This window comes from Oryzias melastigma, linkage group LG2 (genome assembly GCF_002922805.2).
Source record: "Oryzias melastigma strain HK-1 linkage group LG2, ASM292280v2, whole genome shotgun sequence".
Classification (NCBI taxonomy): Eukaryota; Metazoa; Chordata; class Actinopteri; order Beloniformes; family Adrianichthyidae; genus Oryzias; species Oryzias melastigma.
In genome coordinates this window covers 10,450,532-10,469,826 of record NC_050513.1, presented here as the reverse complement: position 1 = coordinate 10,469,826, position 19,295 = coordinate 10,450,532, and the positions used below count along the sequence as shown (strand labels likewise).

The 19,295-nt window shown below is 36.5% G+C and overlaps 1 protein-coding gene across 6 annotated transcripts in view; it reads right to left on the bottom strand.

The window, feature by feature from the left end:
• Positions 1-5,966, bottom strand: part of kcnh7 (potassium channel, voltage gated eag related subfamily H, member 7) — a 102,804-nt gene extending 96,838 nt beyond the window's left edge. For 4 of the 6 annotated variants that reach the window (XR_004949276.1, XM_036215745.1, XM_024294344.2 and 1 more), the window contains exons 1-2: positions 4,572-5,966; positions 2,361-2,591 (exon numbers count right to left, since the gene is read on the bottom strand). Coding sequence is in view for 5 of the 6 variants with exons in the window: in XM_036215745.1 (XP_036071638.1) it covers positions 2,361-2,591; positions 4,572-4,647 (307 nt within the window). In the remaining variant the exon portion in view is untranslated. The remainder of the gene's footprint in view (positions 1-2,360; positions 2,592-4,571) is intronic. The other 2 variants (XM_024294346.2, XM_024294347.2) reach the window with 1 other exon arrangement.
• Positions 5,967-19,295: the final 13,329 nt, after the last annotated feature.

Here is a 19,295-nt window from a genome sequence, read left to right as displayed (position 1 = left end):
TTCTGTAATTTGTTACATTTTAAATATTAGTTTCTATAAATGAAACTTAAAGATTTATAAGAAGTTACAGAACTTTTGTTGATTGATCCCGTGTTTCACTTTTTATAGTGTAAAACCTACGAGATGCTTTAATTTTTGCACGGCATCATGGGAAAACATAACAGAGTCCTTTCACATTAGTACTGCCACAAACATTTGTTTTAATAGTCCACTAAACACTGATTATTATTATATTAGTCAACTAATCTGGTCATGCGCACACTGGATGTAAAGCACACATCTTAGCCATCATTAGCTTTAAACGAACTAAAAACTAGATATATAGCATTACCTGTGATAGTGCTAGTGTGAATGCTGTAAGCTGAATTTGGCTGCTGAAGATGCTAGTGCTCATAGATGAAGATGCTGAAGCCAGATAAAATATTAGTTAAATGCCAAATTAGCCTAAAAAAACTGAAAAAAGCCCAAGTGAGTCAACATGGCTAGCATGTAGCTGAAATATTACCTTAACTCCAAATTAGCCAAAAAAAAAAACTGAAAAAGTCCTAAATTAGCTAAAACTAGCTAGCATGTAGCTAAAGTATTAACTAAACTCCAAAGTATCCTAAAAAAACAAAATAGCCTAAATTAGCCAAAATAGCTAGCATGTTACTAAAATATTAGCAAAAATTCAAATTAGCCAAAATTAGCCAAAATAACTAGCATGTAGATAAAATATTAGCTAAACTCCAAAATATCCTAAAAGACAGCCTAAATTAACCAAAATAGCTAGCATGTAGCTTCAGTATTAGCCAACTCCAAAATAGCCTAAAAAACAAAAGTAGCATAAATTAGCCAAAATAGCTAGCATGTAGCTTCAGTATTAGCCAACTCCAAAATAGCTTAAAAAACAAAAAATAGCATAAATTAGCCAAATAGCTAGCATGTAGCTAAAGTATTAGCCAACTCCAAAATAGCCTAAAAAAACAAAAGTAGCATAAATTAGCCAAATAGCTAGCATGTAGCTTCGGCATTAGCCAACTCCAAAATAGCCTAAAAAAACAAAAGTAGCATAAATTAGCCAAAATAGCTAGCATGTAGTTTCAGTATTAGCTAAACTTCAAATTAGCCAAAAAACAAAAATAGTGAAAATTAGCCAAACTAGCTAGCATGTAGCTAAAGTATTAGCTAAACTTCAAATTAGCCAAAAAACAAAAATAGCATAAATTAGCCAAACTAGCTAGCATGTAGCTAAAGTATTAGCTAAACTTCAAATTAGCCAAAAAACAAAAATAGTGAAAATTAGCCAAAATAGCGAGCATGTAGCTAAAATATTGGCTGAGCTCCAAAATACCTGAAAAAAAACAGCATAAATTAGCCAATATAGCTAGCATGTAGCTAAAGTATTAGCTAACTCCAAAAGCTAGCAGAATGCCAAATACTTTCAACTTTACTACACTTTGACTCCATATAATATAAAGTAACGACTAATCGACTATTAATTTAGTCGTCGACTATTTTCATAGTCGATTAGTCGACTAATCGTGGCAGCTCTATTTCACATTAAAATTGTTTGAGTAGCAAGGAAATGTGGGTAACTTTATGCTAAGGCTGGGATTCTCAGCGTAACTGACGATTCACAATACCGATAGTATCACGATATTTCAAAAATCCAATGAAATGACACAGAGCATCAGTTCAAGAGAACCGGAGCAGCAGGTTTTCTTCTGCGGATACTTCACACACACAAACAGAGTAAAGCGATTCCAAGAGACGACGACATACGAGCACGACAGCTGGAAGGAGGCGACAGATGTGGGAAGTAAAAAGCACAAAATGAAGCGTTTATTCCCTTCATGAACCCACAGCTGTAAACACCTTCAAAAAAGAGGCTTTTTTCAGTCTGACGTGACGGAATGTTTCAATTATTTCAGGTTAAAAAAGGGAAACGCGTTGACTCACACTATAAATATCTGATATTAAATAAAGATTTAAGTGGTTTGTGTAAAATTGAGACTTTATTTTGTGCACAAAAAAGAAAAAAGAAAAAGATATGCAACATTTTGAGTGTTTTTAAGCACTTTACCGTTATCTGTCGGAACAACAGCATCCCTCCAGCTCCACATACTTTCCAGAGCTGGAGGTCACGAGGTCGTACGCCATCGGCTCAGCTGACGCGACCGGTATCGACTTTCACTACGGAGCATTTACATGTGAACAGTCGTCTGCAGCAGAGGTGGGTTATCTAAAGTGTGTGGGGATGAGGGCTACCGTGACAGCTCAAGAGTGTTGACTTGGGAACATGATCTGTGATTACATCCATTTCAATCCTCTTCTATAAAGTCATCCCTTCAAAATAAAGCGCGCGGAGGAACACTCACCGTCCTTGCGGTGGTAGGTGATCTCCACCTTGCGCTCCTCGGAGCCCAGCAGCGCCTGAGCCACCTGGGCCACGGCGTGCCGGCTGGTGCTCTGGCCGTGCAGGAAGTCGCAGGTGCACGGCTTCTGCATGACGTCCGGCCGGGAGAAGCCCGTCATCTCGCAGAAGCCGTCGTTGCAGTAGATGATGGCGCAGTTCTGCACGCGGGCGTTAGCGATGAGGAACTTTTTATCTGTCGGAGGAGGATGGAGGAAATACATTTTTACTCTTAAAATACCCTCCAAAAAATGTTTTGATAAACAAGCAGCCTTTCAAAATAAAACTTCCTCTGACACTTATAATTGTATTTTTATTGCATATCCTGGTTTTATTGTGGTTTTAAATTGTGTTTTTATTTATTGTTTTTAGCTTTTTAGGTTGACAATTTTAAAATTTTTTCCAGAGACAGTCAAAAATACCTCCTGGGGTAAATCTGGCTCTTTGCATGCTATGCTTTTAATGTGCACTGTCCCAGACAAATAAATAAATTGACATGAACACGTGAATTTTAGTCAAATGGATAAAAATCTGAATTATTGCCTGTTTGTTTAATTCTTTTGGTTTTTTTAAAAAAAAAAAATAATAAATAAACTTTTGAAATATACCAGACACAACTAGAGGTGAGTTTGGATGAAATGTGTAGTAATTGTTTTAAATAAAGATACAAAATAAATTAATTAAATAAAGTGTTATGAAGTTTATGGATCACTGCCACTAAGTGTGATCTTAAATGTGATTTTTTTCAAATTCTGGTGTCTATTTCATTCTAGTTATTTGTTTATTTTTATTTAGTTGTCATGGAAACCTGTATGGATTATAACATCCGAACAACTTTTGTGGTTTCTTTTTAGACGAAAAGTGCAATTGAAAGACACCTAAGATGTCTTGAAAATGTTAAATCATCAAAATCCTGTCACTAGGATTTGAACAAAAATTCATTTTTAATGCAACAAATCTTTCAAAACACCAGATAAAACTCATATAAAGCCTAAATTTAATAGACGAGTGAATAAATTAAGTTTAGGCAACTATAAAGACAAAAAAACTAAATAAAGTGTTGCATGTAAGGTTGTTGCAACACTTTTTCTCTTATTTTGAAAATTTTTAGTGCACTTCCATGTGCAGGCTATTAAATATTAATTTCCCACCATCAGCATTTGAGCAAAAGAGTCGACTCCAACGAGGTTTCCAAAGTTTATAAACTCACAACAGCAGGTAAACAGTTAAACATTCGGAGGCTACAACAGCTCCTGCTACAACAAAAAAATGCTATCTAGCATTTTGGTGGCGTCACAACCAAAAACCCAGCATAAATTGAAGCACTTAAGAAGTAGGACAATGCTGATTATTTTGGAGTGGGGGGGCGGCACGGTGGGGCAGTGGTCGCCTCTTGGTGAGAAGGCGCAGGTTCAAATCCCGGATGGGACCTTTTAAATATAAAGGAGTATGTAAAGCTGGTGGATAATACAAATGTTTTTAATATTTGTGTTTTTTTATTAGGGCTGATAATCGTTTTTTAGTATTTTAATCTAGTTTATATCACGTTTTCACAAAAAGCAGATTATTTGATCCATAGTTACCTCACTGTTGATGTAATTCGTACACATTAATTACAGTTCAGGGCTAATTTTTCCCCAATTAGTTAATTTTATTAATGGATTTCCAGCCCTATTTTTTATGGAATAAGAGTTAGGATGCATTTTATAAATGAAATGAAATGTAGAGTTTGCATGTTCTCCTCTGCAGTCCAGTAACATGTTTACAGGTTAATTAGTGACTCTAAATTGCCTCTATAGGGGCATATGTGCAACAGATCTAACAGTACAGGTGCTGGTAACCCTGTGACCCCCCAAAATAATCTCAAGTGATCGGAATCTTCTAGTTCTCTCTTAAATTTAAGATTCTGCAAGTTTTAATCCTCAAATTAAATGTGAGAATTCGGTTAAAACGGACTCAAAATGATCAAGAAGAAGAAAAGGGAAAAGTTTCTTCCAAATGATAGACTTAAAGTGTCCAAAGTGTGTCCACTTCAGGAGCGCAGATTCTCTCCAAAAACCACGAGAATTCTGAAATCCTGCTGGGAAACCGTAGATTTCCTCTCGGTTTTTCCTGAATGTGTCTCGCTCTAGACTCAGTGATGAACAATGTGGACCCACCAGGGGAAGCTACTCACTTTGTCCCTCGAATTTCCGGATGATGACTCCCAGGAAGGTGTTTTGCGGCGCCACATGACCCCTCCGGACGGGCATGGTTCCCCTCCAGGAAGGATGCTCTCTGGCCGTCCGAGAACGAGCGAGCCGGTCCCGTTACGCAGCGCTGAAACCGGATCCAGAGGGGCTCCCCGCGGGTTCTTTTGTCAGCACTCTGTCATCCTCCTCTTTCTTTATGCTTTTTGGTTTTTTCCTCCTTTCTCTCCGCTCCACTTCAGCTGCCCGGCTGCGCGCCCCGCAGAGGTTTCCCCGCGCCGCCCGCAGACGCGCAGCTCGACAGAAACGCAGAGATGTTCAGGCGCGGATTCAGCAACATTTCACCGTTTGTCCGCGGCGCGTGAGCGGCTGGTGTGCGCGGGGGGGCTCCTCCTGCTGCTGTGACGGGGACGGAGTGAGCGCGGCGCGCGCAGGGGCGCAGCTCGGAGTGCGCGGAGGGAGAACCCACATGGAGGCGCAGACAAAGAGAGAGAGAGAGAGAGAGAGGAGGCAAAGCGGGAGAGTAACGGAGTACAGTAACGCGTTACAAAACCTGCTTTTACCGGAACTTCACCAGAAAAACGTCACGCATTTTAAAAGCGAAAACTTAAAGAAATAATTCTTAAAAAGCGGGATAAACACCACTTATACACCAAAAAAGAACCTATCGAGCCGCTGTTCACCTGAGACGGTTCTCTCGCGAGTGCTGACGTCAGACAACAGGTGCACCTCATTAGGGGAAACCCTGAACCGTCCTACAGGGTTTCCCGGAGGCGCAGCAGGGCCCGGCTGCACCGCGGGGCGCTGTCCATGGTGCTGAAAAAGACGCGCCTCGCCAGCAGGGGCGGAAATAAGCAGTTTGGGGGCGAACGATGAGATTGGGGCCCCATGTTTTTTTTTTTAATCCTTACTCAGGTTAAAACATTCATAATACATGTATGTAATTTGTTTATCAGGTTTTGCTAATGACAAGACACAAACATACTTGAATGATAGAACAAAACGATGACTATGGAGTGGCATTAACAAAAATATTTATATATATATTCTAAAAAAATGCAATTTTTTACCACTCTTTTTGCCTTTCCTCTCGTTTTCTGTCTCTTTTCATGACTTTCTTTATCTTTTTGAGATTATGTTCTTCTTTTTCTCTCTTCTTGCACTTCTTACAACATTTTTCCACATCTGGTTGATTACTGCTTTTATTTTTCCTTTTTAAACTCCTGGAAGAGTCTCTATGGTGTCAAATATGGATAATCTTAAAGCAAATGAAAAATCAGACAGGCTTTATAAATTATTTATTATAAATTATTTTTATTATTTTTTATTTGAAAGCAATTTTAAGCTTGAAAATGCATAATGTAAATGTAAAGGAATTATTGAAAATGTAAAAAAAAAATTGAAAGCAGTTTTAAACTTGAAAATACATATTGAAAACTTAAAGACATTATTGAAAATTTGAAAAAAACGAACGTTTAAGATATAATATTGAAAACTTGAAAGAAAAATTGAAATTTTGAAAAAAAAATTGAAATTTTGAAAACTAAAAAAAACAAAAACTGTTACCACTAATAAAAACATGTTTCAACTTTTTATTATTCCTCATTCTTTGCTTTTAGTTCTCATTTTCAATTCAGAGTTTTCGAGTTTTCGCTGCTAAATTGACATGGGGGCGGGGCTTCACGGTTTCAACATGAGTTTTCGAGTTTTAAACTGTTTTCAAAATGTTTAAATGTTTTTTTTTAATTCTTTTCAAATTTACAATGCCTGATTTTCAGTTTTTCAATCTGTTTTTTCCTTCACTTTTATCTGATCCTGATTTGACCCCATAAGTCTCTCAGTTTCCTGACTTACTGTAGACGGAATATTCCATTTCTACAGATTTACGGGGGAGGACGAAACATTTTCGCACGAGGTGGTTTATGGCATCTCGGTAATTTTTATTACTTTTTATCATGACAGAAATAGTGATGAACATGAAAATTATTTTAGAAATATTTTAAATGTTCATCTTTGGGCCTTAAAAGAGTTGAAGGTCCAGTGCGTAATGGTACGTCCCATTTAATTGTCAGAGCTGCCGTGACACATCATGAGGGTAGATTCTGGGGGTTTAGGGGACTTTAATGCCAAATATCTTTTTTTTTTTAATTAGTTATCAAGTTGAAATAAAAAAAATAAAAAAATAAAATAAATGCTGTTATTTATCTGAGTACAAAATAGAACAATTGAGATAATAGTTTCATTAAAACAATATTTTTAATCTGAATTGAGCATTTTGGTTGGGAAAGGTTATGTTAAAAAAAATCTGAGACATTTGATATAGATTTTTATATATATATTGTTTTTAGCTGTCAGCTTTTGCCAAACATTTGATGTATTTAAAATGTATTAAAAAGAGATATATTTGGTTAAAATGGTTTAATTGATTTTATCTTTCTTCTTTTTGTCCTCTTTCATTTTCACCAAAATCAAGAATTTTAAGTCATTCATTGCTGTGTGCTATGAAAATGAAATACATAAATAAATATCTTACACACGTTTGCAGTTCTTCAAGGGTGAAAACTGTTTAAACATCCTAAATCAAAATTTAACAAAGAAATTTAAAGTGTAATTAAGCTAAATAAAACCTGATGGATCATCATCATCTGAGTCTTTAAAATGTTAATAAACTGCATAAAACGCGTGGATTTCTGCTGTAGCGTTCAGTAGTAAAGACTGAACTTGTGATGGAGCACTAGAATGCAGCTTTTCAGAGTCTAAAGGTTACGCTTTTTTTTTCCGATTAGCAATCCTGACTCAGAAAGTCAGTCCTGAGGCTAAAAAAAAGAGAATTATGACTTAAATGCAGCACTAGAAGCTGCTGGTTCTGTTGTAGTTTTTACAACCATCGTCTTCTAAAACTTCTTTAACAATTTTATACCAAAAGAGCTATAATACTTTAGCTAAAGTTAGATTTAATCCTTGAGATTAGAGTGAGTAAGTAAATGATCATTATTCTCATTTATTACTTATTTCTTTACAAAAATGCAAGAGGATCTTACATTTTATTAGGGTTGTTTTAGTCAAAATTAAGTATTTGGGGGATTTTTTTGTGTCAATTGAGGTAAAATGCTTTTAATTTATCAAAATGAAAGAGTTTCAAGACTGTCTCAACGCATATAAATCACCATTCTGTCCCAAACTTATCATTTAGTCTTGAATATAACTACATAGTATATAATAAACTGATTCAACCAAAGCAGTTTACTTAAGGAGTTCACACAGGAGCAGTATTTAGCTGTCTGCAGTGTTGCCAGATTGGGCAAAAAACAGCCTAATTTGAGTAAAAACACACCCAATCTTTGCTGGAAACTGCCCAATCTGGCAACATGAACAGCGCACCACCTCCTCACCTCTGTATCTTTAGTGGGAGAACTGCCAGCTCAACCAAATGGTGGGGCACATTTAGAAAACTTGTTTTTAAAAAAATATTGATTGTGTGTATTACTCCCCAAGGGACACTGAAGGAAAAAAAAAAAAAAAAAAAAAAAACGTTAAAAATGCTTCTAGAAGCTGAAACAGGAAAATCTCTTAAAATTATTTTTTATCTTGAAGATGAAAAATCCTGATTCCAAAAGGAAGAAAAATGGCAGAAAAAAAGTACTTAATAAATAAAATTATACAAAATATTACAGCTCATTTCTGTTATATTTTCCAGCACGGATCCGTTCATAAATCAAAGTGCTGAGAGGACGTTTGTGTAAAGTCATGATTCAGGACACACAACGCGAGCGCACAGGTAACAACATTTCACCTGAGAACAACAGGAACTCTGAGGTGATTTGTCTCAAACTGCCAGACATGCAGGAATGTTAAAGGAGAAATTGATGGAAATTTTAGACCAAAAGTGACTAAAAAATGAAAGTGACTCCCAAACTTTTTTTTTTTTAATGAAGTATTTATGGTAAAAATTGGCAATATGTACATATTTATATATATATTTCAACAATAAAGAGGCACCAGCAGTAAAATATCAGCTATGTGTGAGGATTTAAATAGATTTCAAAGAGGAGAAGCTGGTGGATCAGCTATAGATCAGCTGGAGGATCAACAGGTGGATCAGCAATAGATCAGCTGGTGGATCAACAGGTAGATCTGTAATAGATCAGCTGGTGGATCAGCAATAGATCAGCTTGTAGTTTAGCCAGTAGTTCAGCAAGTGAATCCGCTAGTGGATCAACTAATGGATCCTGATAAGCTAGTAAATCTACTGGTTGATCGGCTAATAGATCAGCTAGTATGGCTAGTGAATCAGATAGTAGTTAAGCTAGAAAATCAGCTAGTAGATCGGATAGTACATTATCTGATGGATCCCCTGATAGATCTAGTAGATTAGACATTGGATCAGCTATTGGTTTAGCCAGTAGATCAGCTAGTGGATCAGTTAGTAGTTCAAATAGAGCAGATAAAAGATCATCTATTACATCTGCCATTGGATCAGCAAATAGATCAGCTAGTTGATTAGTCATTGGATCAGACAGTGGATCAGCTAGTGAGTTAGCAAGTTAATCAGTCATTTGATAAACTTGGAGAACAGCTAGTAGATCAACCAGTGGGTTATCTAGTAGATCAGCTAGTACATCAGCTAGTTGACCATCTAGTAGATCAGCCACTAGATCATCTGGAAGTTTAGCTAGTAGATCAGCTAGTAAAACAGTAAGTGGATCAGTCATTGGATCAGAAAATGAATCAGCCATTGGATCCACTTGGAGAATAGCTTGTAAAGCAGCTGCAGCTAGTGGATCATCTGGTAGATCAGTTAGTAAAGCAGCTAGTTGATCACCTAATAGATCATCTTGTAGATCAGCCACTGGATCCACTAGAAGTTTAGCTAGTAGATCAGATTAACTAGTGGATCAGCTTGTAAATCAGCCACTGGATCCACTAGAAGTTTAGCTAGTAGATCAGATTCACTAGTGGATCAACTTGTAAATCAGTTGGTGGATCAGCTACTAAACCAACAAGTAGATCTGCTAGAAGATTAGCATGTAGATCAGTCAGTCGATTAGCTAATAGATCAGCTAGTAGATCAGAAAGTAGATCAGCTAGTTGATTAGCTAAAAGATCAACTAGTAAATCATCTAGTAGATCAGCTAATAGATCAGCTAATGGATCAGCTAGTGGATCAGCTAGTGGATCAGCTAGTGGATCAGCTAGTTGATTAGCTAAAAGATCAACTAGTAAATCATCTAGTAGATCAGCTAATAGATCAGCTAGTGGATCAGCTAGTGGGTTAGCTAGTAGATCAACGAGTACATTAATTAGTAGATCAGCTAATAGATTAGCTAGTACTTCAGCTAGTAGAACTAGCTAGTAGATTAGATAGTAGATCAGTTCATAAATCAACTGGTCAATTGGCTAGTAGATCAAATAGTAGATCAGCTAGTAGACTAGCTAGGAGATCAGATTGTAGATTAGCTAGTAGATCAGTTAATAGAACAGCTAGTAGTTCAGCTAGTAGTTCAGCTAGTAGTTCAGCTAGTAGATCAGCTAGTCGATTAGATAGTAGATCATCTTGTAGTTCAGCTAGTAGATCAGCTAGTCGATTAGCTAGTAGATCATCTTGTAGTTCAGCTGGTAGATCAGCTAGCAGAAGTTGAGTCCGAGGAACCAGTAGAGTTTACGGCATTTTGTGTGTTTTATCGTGTCATTTTTACTGTTTTAAAACCGTAAAGAACTTAGTGTTTCTGTTGTATGAAATACCATTTAAATAAAGTTTGAATTTAAATTTAAACAAACTGTTCATTGCACCCTTATCTAAATCAGACCAATATAATCAAAGAGACTCTGGAATCCTGCCTAGCAACAGCGCGGACTCTGAACTGGACATTGATCTGTACAATTTATTTACTGCACTCCTCCTTTGGATCCGGTTTCATTTGGCCGCCGTCACGCCTCTCAAGGCGTGTGCTGGAGGACAAACAGCCGGGGTTTGTGAAACATCTGTCTCCTTCTCTCACTCGTGCTTCCCTCCATCTGCTCTGGAGGAAAGGCTTCAGCTGAGCACAGACGTGGTCGGGCAGAGGGGCAAATCCTGCTTTCATAACCTCCTGTTTGAAGAGCGGATTCCCCGAAGAGTCCAAATGTCTGGTCTCCTCACACGTTCCTCAGCTGGAGTGTCTCGCTGGTAAAAACACCAATCCTTTTGTTGTCTTTTCTTTTTTCTAATTCATTCCTCCCACCCTCTCTGTGTCACACGGCGAGCTCCACTCACCCACTCACAGCACTGGAACAGTAAAGGGTAGCGCTACCCTTGAGTCATGTTCACAGTAAAGGGAGTGACAGCGCAAATTAACCGGCTCCTAATGGACAACTGCTGGTGACATCCCGCTTTTCCCAACTCCCGTCTTTATTATTTGGTGACAGCCCGCAAACATGACAACTCCTGCTGGAAAAATAAAGAAATATGAGTGTTTAGACGTATTAAAGTCAAACTCCGATTATCCTTTTGATGAAAGCATTCCTAGAGGTCTTTGAATTAGGATTTTGGCGTTTTTAGCCTTAATCGAAAATGGTCTTTTTCCAGGAAATAGACACAGTTCTGTGGGAGGAAGTAAGCCTACCCTCATTTCCCATCATCCAACTGTTTCCATGTAGCTTACAGTCCCTCACAACCCCAACCGACCATTAGTAGTGCAGCAAACATGGACGAACATGGATCGAAACTTCAACAAGTGGATCCATGGAGCAGAGCGGATGAGATTCTAGGTCACACCGACAAGCTTTTTCAAGCAACTTTTTTTTTTCGTCTGTTCCTGATTCACGCCAATTTGAAAGAAAGAAATACACAAAAATGCAGTTTAGAGCTTTGTTTCCACTATATATGTCCTAAATTCTCAGAAAAATCATATTTAAAACACTTTTTTCATTGGAATGGGCCTTTAAAGAAACTATACACATGAATCCGGAATTACACAAATCCAAAGATACACACACACAAATTCAAAGTCATGCACAAATAGAGAATTACACGTTCACAAGTCCAAAGTTAAGCACATATTAAGATTCTACACATACAAATCCAAAAGTTAAGCACATACTAAGAATATTGAACTTACAAATGTAAAGTTACACAAAATTAAGAGTTACACAGGCACAAATCGGGAATTATGTACAAATCAAGGATTACACGCGCACAAAACCAAGGCTATGCACATACAAAAAATTATAAACACAAATCTAAAGTCAAAAATTACACACAAATCAAAAATTACACACAAGTAAGGAATTACACACACAAATACAAAATGACGCATACATTAAAAATTACACACAGACAAATCCAGTTACGCACAAATCAAGAATTATGCACACAAATCTAAACTTCCATACAATTAAAAAAATACACACAAATCAAGAATTACACACATATAAATCCAAAGTTACGCACAAATTGAGAATTACGCACCCACAAAATCAAAGTTGCGCACATACTAAGAATTATAACTACAAATCTAAAGTTACACTCAATTAAAAAAATTACACACAAAACAAAAATTACACATCACAAATCCAAAATCACGCACAAATCAAGAATTACACACTCAAATCCAAAATTATACACACATATTAAGAAGTACACACATACAAATCCAGTTACACACAAATCAAGTATATTGCACACAAATCTAAAGTTCCATACAATTAAAAAATTACACACAAATCAAAAATGACACATGCACAAATCTTAAATTACGCACAAATCAGGAATTATACACATATGAAAATGATGCACACATTAAGAATTACACACAGACAAATCCAAAGTTACGCACAAATCAAGAATTATGAACACAAATCTAAAGTTCCATACAATTAAAAAATTACACACAAATCCAAAATTCTGCACAAATCAAGAATTACACACACATAAATCCAAAGTTACGCACAAATTGAGAATTACGCACGCACAAAATCAAGGTTACGCACATACTAAGAATTATCCACACGAATATAAAGTTACATACAATTAAAAAATTACACACAAATCCAAAATTTTGCACAAATCAGGAATTACACACAGACAAATCCAGTTACGCACAAATCAAGAATTATGCACACAAATCTAAAGTTACCCACAAATCAATACACACACACAAATGAGGGTGAGTCTATTTTATCTCCATATAAACCATCTCAGAGGTGGATTTTCCCTCCAAACTCCCACCCAGACCTCCACTCTCCCCTTTATTGTTTCATTACTTACCTCACACAGTTTATGGCATCCCGGGGAAAAAGACACATTGTTGCTTTGGAGCTGCATCAAGAGAACCTTACAGTTTAGGTGTAATGCTGTAAACATAATTATTTATTACATTTAAAAGATCCTATGTGATGCTGGCGTCATGAAATATTTGTTTTCTCTGTAATATCCTAAAACTGCAAATGCTCACACTTTTGTTAGGTTATTACATCAAGAAATATGCTAATTTGTTTGATTCCCTTCTTGCTCTGTTAGCAGAATGTTTTGTTAGTGTTTTATGAGGACTGATAGCTATAAATATTTGCTTTTCTGTGTTCTTTTCTTTATGAGAAGTTGCGTTTATGAAACCTGGAGTGAGGAGGAAATTGCGTTTTTCCTCCTGAGACGCTGGTAAAACACCACATTAATAATTAGCCAGGCTGGAGAGCTTAGCCGTGGTTCAGGAGTGCAGATTTATTCCACCGAATTTCCAACTCTGACGTTTTAGGAGATTCTTTCACTCGGGGGAAATTCATGCTTCTGTTACAGTCGACTGATATGTGTGATTTTGTGAAGCTGCAGTCAATATTTGGCGGCAGACGAGAGATGATGAATGTGCTAATATCATTGCTAGCGCTAAACAAGTTTAGCTAGCAACATTCATACAGAGAGGATATTTAAAGTATTAACAGAGTAGCAATAAAAATCCAATGACATTTTTTGTGAAGTTACACATATTTTGCTAACTAAAATATAAAAGCTGACATTTTTTTTGGTTGTTTTTTTTGTTTTAGGAAGAAACATTATTTTAGTCAGTGTCAAATCAGTCAGTCAGTCTGGCTGTTAAAGAATTTAAGTCGTTTCCACTATAAATTGATGTTAAGGTGATTTTTAACTTTTCCAATACATCAAAAGATCATTTGTAAAAGAAAAAAAATTAATTTCACACACATTGTATCTGGCAAAAATGTATTTTTAGCATTAACGACAACCCCTCCCCCCGTGAAGCTGATGACATCATGAAGCAAAACTGTAAAAAAAAAAAAAAAAGGATTTTTTTTTCAAAATCCACAAATAAAACCAGAACACACATTCAAGGAAAATTTTAAAATTATTATGGGATGGCGATACGACCTATGGCTACGTGGCCATTTTGTGGCAAAATTTGAGATTTAACGATTTTCCTGTTTTCATGCAATATTGAGAAGGAAACTTTTCCTCTAGCGATTTTCATGTAATTTCACACATGTGCCACCAGTCTAAGGTTGTGTCCAAACCCCTCCCCCTAATCACTATATAGTGAAGTTGCATTTTTTAGTGCAGTCCGAATCTACTAATTCCAAAATGGAGTGAAATTTCCCAAAAGTCTTTGCGAAAAACTAGTGTGCATCGATGGTTACTTGATTAGCAGATATTCTAGACAACAATGCATTGTGGTTGAACAATTTCAAACAAAAAAACGTGTCTAAATATAACAATTGAATAAACTATCCACATTTAAAACATCAGAACAAAATTGATTCATTAATAAATGTTGTGAAATTTTTGTTTTTATTTGTTTTTTTCCTTCGTGAAAACGGTGACGTCACATCCGTTGTTTAGAAAAACTAAAGAAAAATAGTGAGCATCGTGTCCGAATTACCTTTGAAATCCAGGGCACACTATAGTCCCGCACTACGTAGTTTTTTAGTAGTTAGGGGGGTATTCGGACAAAGCCTGAGTCTACAACAACCACAGAAGTTTCGTTAACCTTTGACCTTGGGAAGAGTCCGCCATCTTGAATTTTCTTAAAAAACACCTTTAGTACCAACGAAAACTCATCCTATTCATCGAACGTCTCTCAACTTCTCGAGCATCATTGGGCAGGGCCTGTGGAAAAAAATCTTGGCATTAAACTTTTGGAATTTTAGCGGCGTGCACGTTCACGACTGAAACTCATACCTAGCTAGCACATTTTTTATCGGAATGTCGTAAATATCCAAATCATAATTCCTGGCTAAAGATAAACAAAAAAAAATGCAACATACGATATGACTCTATTAGGTATGTGGGTGTGGGAAACAAACAACTATTGCGAAAAAATTCTGTTGAGTCTGCTAAATAAATACAAAGACTTTTTCATTTAAGCGAGTATTTGACCCTCACTTATAAACACACCTAGCACCAGATTAACTTGAATTTTGGGCATTGCTGATGAACGACCCGTTCCTCCTTAAAATGATGACATCATCATTGTGAACTGAATTGTGAAAAAATGTAGAAGTTACAATGTGTACAAACTCACACATTGTTTTTTGAAAAATTGTGAAAATGTAATATATTGATACCTGGTTAGCGCTGAATGATATAATATAATACAGGAGACGAACATATTAAGAGAGTTGGAAAATAACCTCCGTTGCTAAGGAAATCCAAAAATTTACTTTAAAAGATTCTTCTGAAACTCATGTCGATCTGTTCGGTATCCCCAACTGACCAAAACTTAAAATGGTTGCTATGGAGATAAAACCAATACTAAGCCACCATTTTGAAAAAAGGGTTTTTTTAGGGATACATTTGTCAAAAACAGAAAAGCAGAAGGCTGTGGAGTTAGCTATTGAAGTTGGGTCAAAGATGGGAATTTGTGATCACATTGATTGGAGAAGAGGTCGCTGGGGGTGGGATTTAGGTGGAAGAGTGGTGGAATTTAACCATAGAAGTGATTTCCACCTTAAATCATTTTGAATGGCTTTTGGCAGCAGAACTCAGGGATGCAGCTCTGTTCTCTTCTATGTGACACGAGATTTAAAGGTCACGCCAAGCGGCAAGTTTATTCTCAGACCGAGACGTGTGGCTTTAATCCTCCACAACCAAAATCTATAAATGTATTTGTCACGAGTAATTCTTGAAAATTAATTAAATATGACAAACTGATGTCACCCCAAGAAGAAAAATGTTTAAAAGGTAAATAGATGGAGTAAAAGAGTAACCATAGCAACGAAATGAGAGGATGACAGAGCTTCTGATGTGAGCTGAAACTTGCCACGATGATTACAGTGGTAATGATGTCTAATAACGCTGTCGTCAAGCTTCACGGTGACTTATCGGGCTGCAGATAATGGCTGTCGTAATGACAGTGCTAAAAGAGAAGCATCCGTGCGGCTGTAATCAGGTTGGCCCTATCAGTGTGTTCCTGTCAGAGGAACATTCCTGTCTTTGGCCCGTCTATCTGCTGGGAAGAAGAAGAACATATTTAGCCACATCCTGGAACCTGAAGACTTTAGTCATTGTTCCCCCGGGTCTGCTGAGCGCTGGGGCCGTGGGAAATGCGACGCTGACGGGGAGCTGGTGTGACATCGATAACCCTCGTGACACCGCCTGATACCGGCTCGCCCATCCAAACCACAGCTTTGTTTTCCGGCTGGGACTGCACAGCTCGTCGCCACTCAGAGGTGTCATCCCACGTTTGCGACCCCGTCTCCGAGCTCGTGCTCTCCAGGCGCCGCGGTGGAAAACTCTCAGACTCGCGCCGGTGTTTGATCTCCACGCAGCAGATTTGAGCTTTAGCGACTTGGAACGAGTCAGTGAGCTCCGTTGACCTGCTGGAGAACCACAGAGCATCTCCTCACGAACCCGAGACGACACCCAACACGACCCAGACATCAAGACTGGAGTTATATCATGAATAGTTCAGAGAATCTGGGGAACACCTGCTTATTTATTTATTTTTATTAATAATACAATAGTACACAAATCATATATTTAACTAAAAAAACAAAAAAAGTTTAGTTTTGAATCAAATTGTGGGAGATTAGTACCAAATGTATATATTTATGTGGCGCCTTATCATGACTGTAGTCAAACAAGTCGTATCAATCTGAGAATCGGTAGTTTCAGTAACAAGGTGAAGCAGAAAAGTGTTTTAGAAGATAAACTCCTCTAGTTGTTTAACTAGGAATCAGGTCAGATTCTGTATCATGGAGGTGACATAAAAGGACTTTAAACACCTACAAAATGGGGTTAATGGACTTTACCTGCAGCATTAAATCTAAATTAAATCGAGTTGAGTCGAGTTGAATTTAACTAAATTAAACCAAGTCAAGTCTAATCAAGTCCAGTCCATTAAAATAAAATCTGATCAAACTGAGTCAAATCAAATCATGTCAAGTCAAGTCAAGTCCTATCTAGTCCACTAAGAACAAGTCTAGTCCACTAAAATCAAGTCAAGTCCAGTCCACTAAAATCTAGTCCAGTCCACTAAAATCTAGTCCAGTCCACTAAAATCAAGTCCAGTCCACTAAAATCAAGTCTAGTCCACTAAAATCAAGTCAAGTCCAGTCCACTAAAATCAAGTCCAGTCCACTAAAATCAAGTCTAGTCCACTAAAATCAAGTCAAGTCCAGTCCACTAAAATCAAGTCTAGTCCACTAAAATCAAGGCAAGTCCAGTCCACTAAAATCAAATCAAGTCCAGTCCTGTCCAGTCTAGTCCTGTCCAGTTCACTAAAATCAACTCAAATAAAGTCAAGTCAAGTCCAGTCCACTAAAATCAAGTCAAGTCCAGTCCACTAAAATCTAGTCCAGTCCACTAAAATCAAGTCAAATCCATACCATACCACTAAAATCAAATCAAGTCCAGTCCCGTCCAGTCAAGTCCAGTCCAGTCCACTAAAATCAACTCAAATAAAGTCAAGTCAAGTCCTGTCCACTAAAATCTAGTCCAGTCCATTAAAATAAAATCAAGTCCAGTCCCGTCCAGTCAAGTCCAGTCCAGTCCACTAAAATCAAATCAAGTCCAGTCATGTCCAGTCCACTAAAATCAACTCAAATAAACTCATGTCAAGTCAAGTTCAGTCCAATCCAATCCAATCACGTTAAGTCAAGTCAAGTCAAATCCAGTACAGTCCAGTTTTTCAACTTAAATCATATAAGTTTAGGTCAAATCATATCAAGTCGAGTCACTTTAAACCAAATCAAATCTAGTCAAGTCAACTCTAGTCTATTCTAGTCCACTTAAATCAAATCAGATCAAGTCAAGCCCAGTCTAGTCCAGTCAAATCCAGTCAAGTACAGACTAGTCCAATCAGACTAAATCAAGCCAAGTCAAGTCAAAATAAGTCAAGTCAACTTAAACCAAATCAAATCAAATCAAGTCTAGTCCAGTCCAGTACAGTCGAGTCTAGTCCAGTCCAGATTAGTCCAGACCAGTCAACTTCAATCAAATACAAATTCATTTATATAGGACATTTCAAACAAAATGTAACACAAAGTACTTTAAATTACCACTTACCATTTCATTTGTGATATAACAGCAGAACTTTGTTATTTGGCTAAAAGTCAGTGTGAGAATAAGTCTTATATTTATCATAATCAACATACATTCCACTGTTAGGCATCATCAATATAAAAATATTCAGATACTGAGGTAATCTCTGTGTAAACAGGACAAGACTTAAATCAACAGTTTTTTACATTCATATAGATTTCTATCGGTTATTATGACCACAATTTGCCGATCACAGATCTGAAGTAAAGAGTGACTCAGAAAGCCCGGCAGCCATTTTCATGTTGCAGAAGACTAAATATTTAACTCAGTAAGTCGTTAAGGTTTAAGGTCACCGTAAAACGATCCAACTGCCTAATGGTTTCTCTTTGTGGTCAAAAGGAGAAACTGGAGCTCTCCTGATTAACGTCACTCTTACATGGCAGAGATTACATGTATGTTCTTGATTCAAGGATATTACTCTTTTGTTTGATGTTTTCTATGTCATAAATTTAGAATTTATTTATAAACTCAAATTATATTTTGCTAAAGTTTTCATTCCAAACCAGACATCCTTTTGTTTTCTCTTTCAGTCTGATTTTAATTTTTCCAAAATGAAAACTTGTAGTTTGGATTCATGCTAATGTATTTGTTTAGACACATGTTAAATAGAACACTGCCAAACTGTGAGGATTTTTGGAGGCGTTCGCTCTGAAATCAAAACTTTCTGGTTTCAATATTTAAAGGAAATTTGTGCAAATTTAAATATTTTAAATTATAATTCTGTAAAATTGGAATTTTAATTGATTTTTTGAAAACGATCATTAGATATTCAGGCAAAAAACAATTAAGTAAAAAAGTTAAATACATTTTTAATTTTTTTTTTCTTTATATTTTTGGAAAAAAAAGAAATATTTACAGATTTCTTGAGAGTGATCATGGGAAATGTAGGTAAAAAGGATCTAAGCCCAACTAAATAACTAGGAAAAACAAATTAATTTCATTAATTTCTATTATAGTTATATAAACAATAATTTAAAAAGAGTTCACAAAAACAAAGATTGAGCCAATAAAATTTGAAAAAATGATTTAAAAAAATAAAAACATAAAAAAAATTGGAATTTTACCTGATGTCTTAAAAGTGACGATGAAATGTGCGGAAAATGGTTTAAAGCCAAAAAACCAATAATAAAAACAAACAAATAATCAATTCATTTTCTAATAATGAAAAAAATATTACTACAAAAAG